The sequence below is a fragment of the Gavialis gangeticus genome, unplaced genomic scaffold (assembly GCF_001723915.1).
Source record: "Gavialis gangeticus isolate Ggan-Ray unplaced genomic scaffold, GavGan_comp1, whole genome shotgun sequence".
Lineage (NCBI taxonomy): Eukaryota > Metazoa > Chordata > Crocodylia > Gavialidae > Gavialis > Gavialis gangeticus.
The window spans coordinates 130,631,838-130,644,904 of record NW_017729024.1 but is presented as its reverse complement, the minus strand read 5'-3'; the positions used below and the strand labels follow the sequence as shown (position 1 = coordinate 130,644,904).

The 13,067-nt window shown below is 41.2% G+C and overlaps 1 protein-coding gene across 1 annotated transcript in view; it reads left to right on the top strand.

Moving 5' to 3' along the window:
• AP3B1 (adaptor related protein complex 3 beta 1 subunit) overlaps positions 1-13,067 on the top strand; it is a 344,453-nt gene that overhangs the window by 195,795 nt on the left and 135,591 nt on the right. The window contains exon 14 of the mRNA XM_019518249.1: positions 8,432-8,608. Coding sequence (XP_019373794.1) covers positions 8,432-8,608 — 177 coding nt within the window. The remainder of the gene's footprint in view (positions 1-8,431; positions 8,609-13,067) is intronic.

Below are 13,067 nucleotides of genomic sequence, written 5' to 3'. Positions count from 1 at the left end.
TTGGAAACTCCATACTTTTCCATTATTTTGCTTCCTGTAGCATCAATAAGACAGTTCTTCTACATATGGGAGGCACTTTGCTCCTATCATCCTTCAAGGACTTTTACCAAATCTTTTAAAGTGTACCACTTGCATGTGAGATGGATCTCCTAGCTGGTTTTCATTCTGGAGGGAAGACAGGAGGGAACATTTGTCTGTGGGGTGAAGACAGTATAAGGAATTAGCAGCGTAGGTAGAGAGTAGGGTGTATGTACTTAGCACTGAAGAGTTTAAAACTTGGAAAAGGATTGTACTGTAAATCACTTATAGGAGAGATTAGGAAACTTTAATAACTGTGGGGTGGGGGAGAAGGTTGAATGCCATAGGACCACAGAGAAGTAGGGCTGGAAGGGACCTCCTAGGAACAGAAATTCTGCATAAATCAGTGATTGGAAACCAATTCAAATCTGTAACACAATAGAAGTTCAATGCACATAAACCTGCTTTCCAAATGGTTGAAACTAGTTTAAGATAAAACTGGATGGATGTACTATCAGATTTAACTGATTTAGGTTAAATCAGTTTATTGAACTTCTGGCCCAGATCCCCTCCAGATTCAAGTTAACTCACAGTCCCCCAGGATGCTCTGCATCTCCCCTGCAAGCCCTCCCTCTCCTGCCCCCCTACAAGGTGGGCAGACTAGCCTTGGCCCAACCTGTCTGTTCTAGCAGAGCAGGGAGGTATGCTCTAGTGCCTTCCCCCTGCCCACCTCCCCCACCAGATTTTGGCCTGGGCCTCTGCAGGCATGTGGCTGCATTTCCAGAATCAAAAGTGAATGCCTGCTCACTTGCCTATCGGTTCAGTCTAGGCAGCTTACGCTAACCTATTAAGATTGAATCAATTCAGCCTTGGGCTTTCTGACTGTCTGTGCTTAGCCCTCAGGTTATGTAATCCTGCCTGAGGCAAAATCATACCTACCCAAACCATCTTACACAAATCCATTGTCTAACCTATTAGCAAAACTACACTGTCAACCCTGACACAACCACAAGATATCACCTCTTGCTCTGACCATGGTTGTTATAATATGCTAGAGAGTTCCCATGGCCTGTACCAATCTGACCATGGGGTAAAAGTCCTTCTGGACCCAAACATGGCAATCAGACTGACTGAGCAGAGGGGCAAGACCCTCTAGCCAGGAACTTCCAGGTTTAGTCCCAACAAGAGCATTGGCATGCCTCAGTCCAAATCCCTTGCCTTGGTTGCAGCCAATACATAATGCTTCTGAGGAAGGCTAAAAAACACCCTGACGTGTAGCATCAGGAGGGACCCATGTGGCAACTAGCAAATGTGATTCTTGTCATAGAATAGGTATTAAGGGAGGTTTTGATATCCATCATCAATCCCCCTTCCTTGCCCATCCTCCCCAAAAATGGTACGCTACACTATTTTCTCCCGATTATCTCTTATTGCTGCATTTCAGGTATGGGCTCCTAGAGTGCAGGGTTTATCCTGGCTGGTTGCTCATGTTTAATATCTCCTTTCTCTCAATTCTTGGGTGGACTTTATAGTTCATTCAGACTGTTTCATATTCTAGCGAAAACAGTTTGTCCTGCCTTAGAATAAATTTTATTAATTTGTTTGTAAACCTCTAGATAAATTGTGACTTAATGCATCTTGCTCTTAATTTAAAACTCTCCATATACAATGGATCTCTTTTCAATTCAGTGGTTTTAGTGACTTTTCAATGTGACTTGCTTTTGGGATACTGTATCATGGTAAATACCAGACTTGAAACATTCTTGAGCTGGAAACTTAAATTTAAAAAGGTATTAGACTAGAAAGAAAGGTAAGAGGGGACAGTATCATCTTTTAAAGAATTTGCTGTTGCAGGGATTTATGTAATAGAGAAGTCCTTGAAATGCCTCATGGTCTTCAAAAGACCATTTAGGGCAATAGCCAACCTGTAGCACATGACCCATCAGGGAGGGATCAGGAAATGCAGCAACAGACTAGGCATGGAGCAGAAAGCTGAGCAACAGTGGAAGGGCATCAGATTGGCACTAGGAGAACGTGTGCAGCTTGCCTTGTAGAACAGGGGTGGGCAAAATGTGGCCTGGGGGCCAGATGCTGCCCGCCAGGCCATTCTGTCCAGCCCGCGGGGCCCCTAAAAAATTTAAAAAATTAATATTAATCTGCCCTGGGCTGCCTGTCATGAAGCCCTCAGTGGCTTGCCAAAAATCAGTAAGCAGCCCTCTGCCCACAATAATTGCCCGCCCCTGTTGCAGAACATCTTCCAAAAGGGCTGGCTTCCACTTATTTAGAGCATGTCTGGAGTACCTCTGTGGCAGGCCCTGGAGAACCATGGAGAAGCACACATTCCTATTTGTTCTTGCTTAGTATATACCAAAATCCAGAATTTAGGTAGCTTGTTTGTGCTGCCCTGAGCATGCCTCTGAGCTATCCTTAAGCAGCTACTCTGCCCAATTTATGGGGTTTGGCTTACATTGATGGGTAACCAGTGAGCAGGATGTGATTCTGTGTGGGTTACTGACTTGTCAGAGGCTGTGTAGACATTCACTTAGAAAACCAAACCTAGCACTTGAATAGGAGTAGACTACATTTGTGTGCTTCCCTTCCTCTAGCTGACTGTTGGATATTTCGCCATAACCACTCTATTCTTCCACATCACTAATCACAACGACATTATATAACATACTGCATGTGAATGCAGATCATTAGGTCTAATTTGCTCTTTGTTGTCCGATTCCTTTCTTGACACATTTAAATAAATAAAATTGGTATTTGCAGGATTTGCTTTAAACAGTATGTTGTACAATAAGGTAGAAGTTGAAACACAATAGCTTTTAAATTGAGCTGCTTACAGAATGATCTGTAAAATCTTTTTAGATGCCTTTCTCTAACTGCTGTGAGCAGCCAAGGCCTTATTGTTTTTCGTTTTTGGTTTGTTTTGTTTTGTTTTTTGCAGACAAGTTAATGGGTTAAAATGGCAGTAGAAACTGCCTTCTAGTACTAGGGTTTGAAAAGTGCACTTAACCACTTGCTCAGGGCATATAGAATAAAACATCAGGCAAAGTAATTTACAATCCCGTTTGCCTTTGAGGATAATGCAAAGTAGGGCTTCATAATGAAAGTATTATTTCCTGCATTTTTGTCAATTCAAGGTCCCTATTTATGCTGTAGTGGAAAAGGCAATGAAGGACTAGAAGTGGCTTCATTTCTTGTTTGCTGTTTTCAGGGCATTCTGAACCATTCAAAAACAATGTCTGCAGCATCATATGCTTGCTATTAGGTGGATGAGGACTGAAAGACTTAAGCAAAGGAAAAGAAATCTGAAAATATTGTGTGATTCTGACCCCAACCGAATCCACTGACACGGAAACACTGGGTCATCAGTTCCATATATACTTTTCATTAAAATGGCTTCCACTCAGGGGTTGATTCAAAAAGTATCTAATTGATATTGATCCTCATTGCACAAAACTGTGTTTAATATGGACAGTATTTGCATAGCAAGCTAGCCTCCTTAGTTAAAAGAGGGGGGAAAAAACTCATGAGGCTGTTTTTCTGTCGATGTTGCTGTCAGTTGTTCAGATGGAGGTTCCTGTTTGTTTAGCTTATAGTCTAAATTAAAAAAAAAATTGTGGCCATATCTTTTGCCTTATGGGTTACACTGTATGAAGAGTTTTAATTTAACAGAAGGAAGAAATTGGGAAGATTAAAGTAGTATTTTTTATACATTCCCATGGCTACAACTTTCAAAAGCATGTTTAATCCAGGAAAGGCATTAAATTGAATTCTGTTGGTTTAATGACAGTATTCTTGAAATGTTTTGCCTGCATGAGTCTCTCCTTTTGTGTTTCTTTTATAAAGCAAAACGTGTTTTTGGTAGACAACTATCTGGAGTGGGCTTGTTGGTGATCTCTTGTAGAATTCTAATTTTTTAACAAGCATGTCATGAAATATTTAAGAAAAATAAATCTAGCATAACTGAAATCTGAAGCTGCCTATATATTCTTATTTAGATACATCTATCTGTATAGCAGGCAACTTGAACTGCTCCCATACTGGAAAATTTAATGTACCACTCAATTACTATTCTTTAGCCCAATTTAAAATAATAGATTGGGAGTAAAGTCTTAATGCGATGTAACCTTTGGAACATCAAAAATAACCTCTCTCGCTTGTGAAATAAGTGTACAGTAATGACATCAGTCTTACCACATTGCAGAAATACATTTTTTTGTTGCACTTAAAACTTTTTTCATTTGGCAGTTGTTCAATATCTTTTTCCTTGCTATCATCCTGTAGAGTTCAAAACAATTTAAAAATGATGTTGTCACAGTGACCAGAAAATATGCTATGACATAAGACTTTGACTTCCTTATGATGTTGTTTTGGAATTATATTAACCCTACTGCAGTGCTTAGACTTCGCATTTATCTCTGAGCTTTTTGGTAGAATTTTGTACTCTGTCCTGCCACCATCCATTTGTTTTCCTTTAATGCATTTGGTTCTGTTTTTGTTGGTGTTTGTTTGCAGCAACATGAGGTATAACATAAAATATCTTAGACTTTTTTCATCTGTTCCCTAGCTAACTAAGAATCTGTTTGTGTTCACCTTTTTTTTGTGAATGTTTATAATTAAAAATCAGTGTCTACTTTTGTTTATTACCTTGTAATAACTCACTATTGAATTTCTTCTCTCATTGAGACTCAAACTTGCTATTCTGAATAATCTTTCTCAAGACTTATTCTGTATTCCAGAATGAAGGAGCTTCCTCCTATTGTTTTGCCTCTCTGCTTGTTTTCAGCAGAGTACTGAGCTAAATTTCTTCCCTGACCCTGCTCATCCTTAACATTAAGGTCAAACATCTTTAAATTATATATGTATCCCTTCTCAGTTAAATATATAATAATTTATTAGTTAATTATGGTGATACGACCAGAAAATACATTTTTTGTTAAAATTTTCCGTCTTTGACATAATATAATTAAAGTGGCAAGAAAGAGGTCACTGTTACGAATTAGTTAATACTATACTGTACTTGGGATTTTAAATGCATAAAATATAAGAAATTCAGAGCTGGCATTCCTGTTGCAATTCTGTCACTCCATGTGTGGGTGTGTGTGTGTGTGTGTGTGTGTGTGTGTGTGTGTGTATATATATATATATATATATATATGAATAATTTAGGAGTGCACTGATAAAGAGTTTTTGGGTCGATACCAATGGCCAATTATTGACTAGCCATTTCAGCCAATATCGATCCGATTGCTGATTTGCAGCTTGGTGAGCAGTGTCTGTCTGGTAAGTCTGTTGGGGTGAAGAGGTGTGGAAAAGGGAAGGGACGTGGGGGGGGGAAGATCAAGGCCCCCACAATGAGGGAAGGAGTGGGGTTGGGGCAAAGGCAGGGACAGAGACAGGGACTGCTCAGCTGGGGCAGGGCACAAGACAGAGCTAGCGGCTCATCTGGGTGTTGGACAGGGATAGGGAGCGGGGAGCAACTCCCGCCAGTGCACACACCCCTGGAGGAAGCATGGGTGGCATGTGCCCCCCCCCCAGATCTGTGCGTGGGGCAAGGGCAGGTTGCACCTGTGTGCTTGGGACCAGGACTGGTCCAGCCTGTTCCTGGCGGCTGTACTTGGGCTGGGTGGGGCAGGATGAGCAGCACTGGGAGGTGGGCTACGGTGAATTTTGGGGTGACTGTAGCCCTCCCGTAGTCCCCCCTCCCAGTGCCACTGCCACCCACCCTGGGCTGCCTCACCTGGCCCAAACACAGCTGCCATGAAGAGGCTAGAGTGGCCCTGGCTTCCGGCGTGCAGCAGTAGCGTGCCCTCGCCCCATGCAAAGTTTGGGGGGGCATGTGCCACCCATGCATCCTCTGAGTGGCATGCACAGTGGACAGTGGTGGGAGCACCCCCCCCTTCCCTCCCATGCACCCCCTGAATGAGCCACTAACCCCGTCCCACACCCTGCCCCTTCCCCAGCTCCACTCCCTCCCTTCCTCACTGCGGGGGCTTCGATCTGCCCCTTCCCCACAACAGACTTACCAGCTGGACACAGCTCTCCAAACAGCCAAGCTGCATTCCTGGCCTTATGCATCCTGCAGCTGGATGCATGCATGGGACATTTATCGGTGACATTATCGGCCACATCAGCCAAAAAAAGCTGATTGCTGATGATGTCAATTTTCCTTATATCGGTGCTGATACAATATGGACTAATATATTGGTGCACCTTTAGAATAATTATTTTTATATATAATATATATGAATATATGCACATATATTTTTGCAGTATATCAAAATCATTACCATATCACTGGAAAGAAAAATAAAACACATGCTTAACATGGTGGTGGTGGTTGCTTGAGAAGCAGAACTTTGAGTTTACGAAGCTAGGTCCCAGTACTGTGGTCCTCACAAAAGTTCTGATTTAAATGTGGGTTTGTCTAAAGAATGTTTAAGCTGGGGCTTCATGGGTAGTATAGGCCGAAAAACAAAATGTGAACACAGGTTGGTTTTATGATATTTGCTTGCATACAACATGCCCTTTTGTTTCCAAAAACTGGCTGCTGGAAATTACAGCACGTTATATGTAAGAAATATGGTAAGAGTAATTTCTTCCACTTACTGAGTAAAAGTGTAAGAAAGATCTGCATGGACTTGCACGAAGCAGAACAGTGAACATGCTGGGCTCCCCACCTGCTGCTACTCTTTACTTGTTACAAGGAAAGATCTTTTTTCTTCATTTTGTCTTTCAAAAACTAGGTGTATACTTTATTCCAGGGAGTGTTGCATGCGAGAAAATATAGTTTTTCCATGTAATGGATATTCTTAAGGCAAAAAACTCCACAGTTTAAATAATTGCAGTTTAAACTATCTACATAATAGTCCAGTGAAAATTCCTTGCAAGAATATGGACATTTCTTAAGTGCAAAAGTTATGAAGGAAGTAACAGCCAGAATATACACTTTAATAAGTCCCTTTCTAAGGACTTGTAGTAGAAGCTCTGTTGAGACTACTGCTAAGCTGAGCAAGAGCAATGGTATTTGCTTTTACTCATAACATACTTGTCTCCAGATAGCTTCCTTACTCTTTCACTCCAGGAAGCACATTTAAACACTTTTTATCCTACAGCATGGGAGAAATTCAAGAGAGGCATATACCATAGAAGGGGTTTTGAATTTGCCCATAGAATATCACCTGGTAGCCCTCTTCCTGAGATGTCTATCTGCCTGTTTACAATAGAACTTGTGACTGCTTCTAATTGCAGTCCATTCAGTATGACTGTTTCTGATTCCCTACTGCTTTCTTGAGGTCCCTTGCCTGTCGCATCCTCTTGCTGTGGCAGTGGCATGTTTTTAAAGTGAGCACTGATCCACAACACATGCTAGAACTGCTTTTTAATTGCCAACATTTTATATCATTCAACCAAAAAAACAACAGATCAATGATCAAAAGATAATATCAGTCCTGATTTCTTTCATCTTCCATGTCTACCTTGCTTCAGACTTGAAAAATTGTACCGTATTATAACATCAGTTGTAATGAAATTATGGAAGGCTGGCCACAATCTTAACCAGGGAAATTCTTGTGTTTTCCCTCTGTAGTTAGAGAGCTGTATTGCAGAAAAGCATTGCTTTATGGGTTGTAAAGAGGCAGTGAGAGGTATAATGCCCAAAGCCACACTATTATATTGTAATAAGACATGATATAGCTGGGCTGATCAATCTGTGGCGCATCAGCCAGATCCAGCCCACAGGGTTCTCCAAGGGTCTGATAATTTGGCAGCAGGGGAGCAGGCAGCCTTAATTACTGTTCCCCTGCTACTAAATTTCCAGACCCATGGGGGAGCCCTGTGGGTTGGATAGCATGTACCCATGTGATAGATTGGGTGTGACAGGCTGAGGCAACATGGGTCTCAGTTTGGATGTTGACCCCAGGATGCAGCCCATGAACCCACCCCTGCACTGCTCATTTAGCCTGCTGGAGCAAAAAATTGAGCATCACTGGTGTAGACCAGTGGTTATACACTGGATTGCATCTCAGTAGACTTGTGCCACTAACTTTCACAATGAATATAGGCAAGTCAGTTCACCTCGGTTTCCAGTGCTGCCCTTTATATATTCTAGATTGAATGCTCTTTGAGGTGGGGACTATTATTATACAGGGTCTTCATAAAGTTCTTGTGCACAACCCAACTCATTCAAGTTTAAAAGTGTACAAGGACTTTATGAAGAAGTATGCACACAATGTGTCTAGCCCAGTGGACTTTGATCTTTGTTGGACTCTAGGTTATGATAAAATACAAGAAGTAAGTACTGTTTAATTAATATGCTACTGGAAGTTCATGTTTATAAATATACATGAGAGGTTTAAAGTACACTATTTTGTGACATGCTGTTTTAACTTTTTCTCCCAAATAGGTTCCTGTGGCTAGAGCCAGCATTCTTTGGCTTATTGGAGAATATTGTGAACGAGTCCCCAGAATTGCACCTGATGTTTTGAGAAAGATGGCTAAAAGTTTCACTAATGAAGATGATCTTGTAAAGCTGCAAATTTTAAATGTGGGAGCCAAACTTTATTTAACCAACTCAAAACAGGTAAGAGTAAGACTATATAAATAAACTCTGTAATTACAAAGGATCACTTATTTTGCATATTTTGTTTGGACCAATGCTATTTTCTTTCATAAACATCTAAAAGAAGCTTGTAGAAGCCTAATGCAGTGTAAATGATTGTATCCCAAAATGCTAAGGTGCAGACCAGAGGGAAATCTACCCACTTGTGTTACCTTAGGTTTACATTTGTTTGAAATTGAGCAAATCCATTTGTAAACAACTTGGCTAACACTTTTTTATTTTGTGTGGGTTAACACTATACTAATATAAAATATAAAAGGCATGGGATTAGAGCAGAATGCCTGCTGAGTGCTCAGGGTCCAGGGCTGCACCGGCCTCTTCCCAGTAGGAGGGCTACATGGTGGGCCGCAGCCACCCCAAAATTCACTGTAGCCACCCCATAGCCCCCCATCCCAGTGCTGCTGCCACCGCCCACCTGCCCCAAGCATAGCGCTGACTGAGCCTCCTTGCCAGGAAGCAGCCAGCACAGCCTCAGGCCCCAAGTGTGCAGTGGGCAGCCTGCCCTCAACCCATGCACAAATCTGGGGGTACATGCCCCACCATGGCTCCCCGGGGGTACGCGCAGTGGTGGGAGCCACCCCTCTTCTCACCCCCTGGATGAGCTGGCTAACACTCTGCCCTATGTCCCACTCTGCCCTGACTGGGCTGCCTCAACCCTGCTCCCTCCCTCACCATGGAGGCCTCGTTCTATCCACCACACACACCCCTTCCCCTCCCACAGACTTGCCAGATGCTGATCTCCAAGCTGCCAGGCTGTCTTCCTGGCCACACATATGCTGCGGCTGTGCGCATGAATGCAGCATTTATTGGTGACATTATCAGCCATATTGGCCAAAAGAAGCTGATTCTTTTTGAGTCAATTTTCCTTTTATCAGTGCTGATACCAGATAGATTGATATATCAGTGCACCTCTAGATTATACTGAGAAGACAGTATAAATAAAGGGAGAGAAGGGTAGAAGAAACAAATTGCTTATATTTGCTTAACTTTCCAGACTGTAGAATTGATATTTTAGAAAAGTTTTAGCTTTGAATCCTGGATGATGAAAGCTGATACCTACTACTAAAATTCTTAACATTTATTTTAGTTTTCAGACAGTGTTCTTAATATGTTGGATCCTGATCCAACTCCATAGTTCTGTAAAGATGCAAGTAAGTCTTTTAATGATATTTAGTCTAGATTATCTCAGTGTTTTGTAACAAAGTCTGAACTGGGAGAATTCTTTACTGTTCTTGTTGCATCCAGATCCTATATCAGAAGACACTTCAGCAAATTAGTTGTGTGATGACCCTGTGTTCTTTTGGAATTTTTTACTTCTCTCCCCATTCCTGAATACAACTTGCTTCTGTTTCCAATCAAGATACAGCATAAATGCTATGTCAGATTTTTGCAGTCCCTAGAAATCTGTTTCTTTGGATGATGAATAACTCACAGATATGTAAATTATTGTACTGCTATCATCAAGTAACTCAGACTTTCTCAAACCGAGGGCTGCCTTCTAGTGCAACCACAAATAATTATTGGGTTGTCATAACCACTTTCCATTTTTCCCCTCCTTTAACTTTTTACTTTATGTAAAATGGTTTTTAGCTCTTATCATGGTAGAGATAAGTTTAAAAAGTTAAGTGATATAAACAGATGCATTTATACCTCCCTAATTCTCTAGACAGCTTTAAACAATAGCTATGAGAAGTGTGCCCTATTTATCTCAGTGAAGGTGCTAGGGACTCTGTCACTTTATGGCTAGGGAATGTCAGTGTCATGGAAAAATGCTACTGCACTTTAATTTTTCACCCCAGGGGCTGATATTTATAACATGGCATATACGAAAGACCCTGTTTCACATGGGCTACCGGGCTATGCCTTCTTACATCAAGAATCAGGGTAACCCTGCAGGTGTAGAATTTTATTAGCATGGAGACAGATGACAATTGGAAACTGAATAAATCTGTAGTATATTCTCGAAGTGGTCTCTGCATCAAAATGTCTCAGTAGAGGACATATGAAGTGGGTTGTTTCATTACTCCCCTGAATAAAAAGTTACTAAAAGCTTCTGTTCAGAGTCTAGAAAAAGGATTGCAAAAGGTACCTTCCCCATCCCCAGCAGACCTGCTTATATACATATTTCTATTAGTATTTATTATAACAAATGTCCTAGTAAAGATGTAATTATCTTAATAATCTCACATTGGTCCAAATTGTGCAATGTTCTTATGTCTTTTGGAGCTTATCAAAGCCAGTCTGTTGACCTACCTGCACCTACAGGTAGGTCAACATTTGTAAACTTTTCTTCTTTTTATGGTTCTTGTGGGCTTTAATACATTTTAGTCACCACTCAGAAGTTATTCAAATTATTGATACTGATTGAGGTACTAATAAACTAAAAATGCTGTTTGAGCTGCTTACTGCCTTGTCATTTCAGGCATCTTGCATGGAGGGAAAGGGTTTTTTCCCCCCATGCTGCAGCGATTCCAGTTGAAAGAGTGCAATTTGCCATCTTGTGATTTGAGTTACTTTTACATCTGAATGTGTCGGATTAAGTTAGTGATATGGACTCTGTCAAAGTCCTTTCTAAGGTAGAGTTTGAAGTTTCCTTCTAATGAGCCTATGACCCTTACCAACATTCTTCCTATGTACCCATTCTCATGCCAGATAAGGCTTTTTCCCCTATAACTAGTGTCTAGAACAAATTTAGTACAGGTTTCCCTTGCCAACCATTGGGGGTTAGGTTCCTGAACGTTCCTGTGGTTGGCAAAACTATGGTTGGTGAGACAAAAGGCTTATGGGGAAAATGGGGTTAGGGACTTGAATTTGAATAATAAAGGAACCTACAGTGTATAAAAAATCATTTTTATTTACCTTTAATAAGTTGGAAAAAAAAAAGGTTCACTGTTGAGTAGTGGGTCTTTTAAAGAAACTTTAGCACTTCCTGGTATACCACTTGCAACACTAGCCCTAATAGTAGCCTCACTTTTTTGTTAATGGCTCATAGTGAATTTGCTCACACCAAGATGCCTCCGTACATTCGCCACATACTCTTCATGTGCTAGACGATCCAACAATTCCAATTTTGTTTCCAAGGACATCACTTTCCTTGCCCTCTTCACAAATTGCTCACCTTCAGTACTCACTTACTTAGAGGCCATGATTAAGGGCAAAATGCAAAAATCACAAAGAAATCGGGGGGGGGAAATGTGGAGCACCTGCGACTGGATGTTAACAGCATGAAGCACAACTCAAGACTTGAGTGTGTGTGAGGAGATGGGAATGCCACTGGTAGCTAGCAAGAGTGCAAGTGATTTAAAATGGCAGGCAGTGAGCTGATGCATGGCCACAGAAAACCGTGGTTACTCAAAACTGTATACTGTGGCAGCTAAAATGGTATATAGAATATTAAGCATGGATACTCAAAACTGGTTGGCAAGGGAAACCTGTATTCTTTCGGGAGTGATCATGGAGCTCTTAGTCTGGCCATTTTTGTTTCATTTAATGCTACTTCCCTAACCATATGACCATATAATTAGAGCAGCAGCTTGTTAGAAATAAGTTCTCTTCTAGATTTTAAAGACAATCTTCTTTTCATGTTAATCATTGTATAAAGTTACATGTAGAGGGGGCCATAATCATCTAGCTGGTCTCTTCTAAGTACTCTACAGGTAAAAATGATCTCTTTCACTTCTGAATGGTCTTGTTCTTTTTACCTAGCTGGTTATCTATTCAGCCAAGCTTCTCTTTCTTTGAAGCTACATCTGATGACTTCTCTTTGCCTCCTCCCCCACTGTCTTCAGTATCTGTTCTTTTTACATATGGAGGTAAAGAAGCACTATTATTTTATCTGGCATTTATATTTGTGACAAAGTGTGGGTTTGTTGTACTATTTCTGTTTTACAGTAAATGTGTTCATGGTATAACAATGGTACATGCTTCTTTTTCCCTAACATGGGGTGATGGGAGGAAGGGAGAAGTTGTTAATGGAACAGAAGATATAGGTATGTCAGAAGTTATGACAGAAGACATATCCTGCAATCCCTTCATAGCATCTGAGAAAGTAAGCTGATGCTTACTAAAAGTCATGCATCTTTAATTTAATTAGTCTGTAAACTGCAAATCTTGCCTTCTAGAAGAGGCACCCATCAAGAAGGATTTGAATCATAGAATCAATGAGTCGGAAGGGACCTAGACAGATCATCAAGTCCGACCCCCTGCCATGGGCAGGAAGGAGCACTGGGGGTGGTAGCCGTCATAAGACCTCAGCCAGGTGCCTATCCAGTCTCCTCTTGAAGATTTCCAGGGAAGGCAAGAGCGCCACCTCTCTGGGAAGCCTATTCCAGGCTCTGGTCACCCTTACAGTGAAGTAGTTCTTCCTAATATCTAACCTAAACCTATCCTCCCTCAGCTTGTGGCCATTGTTTCTGGTGAC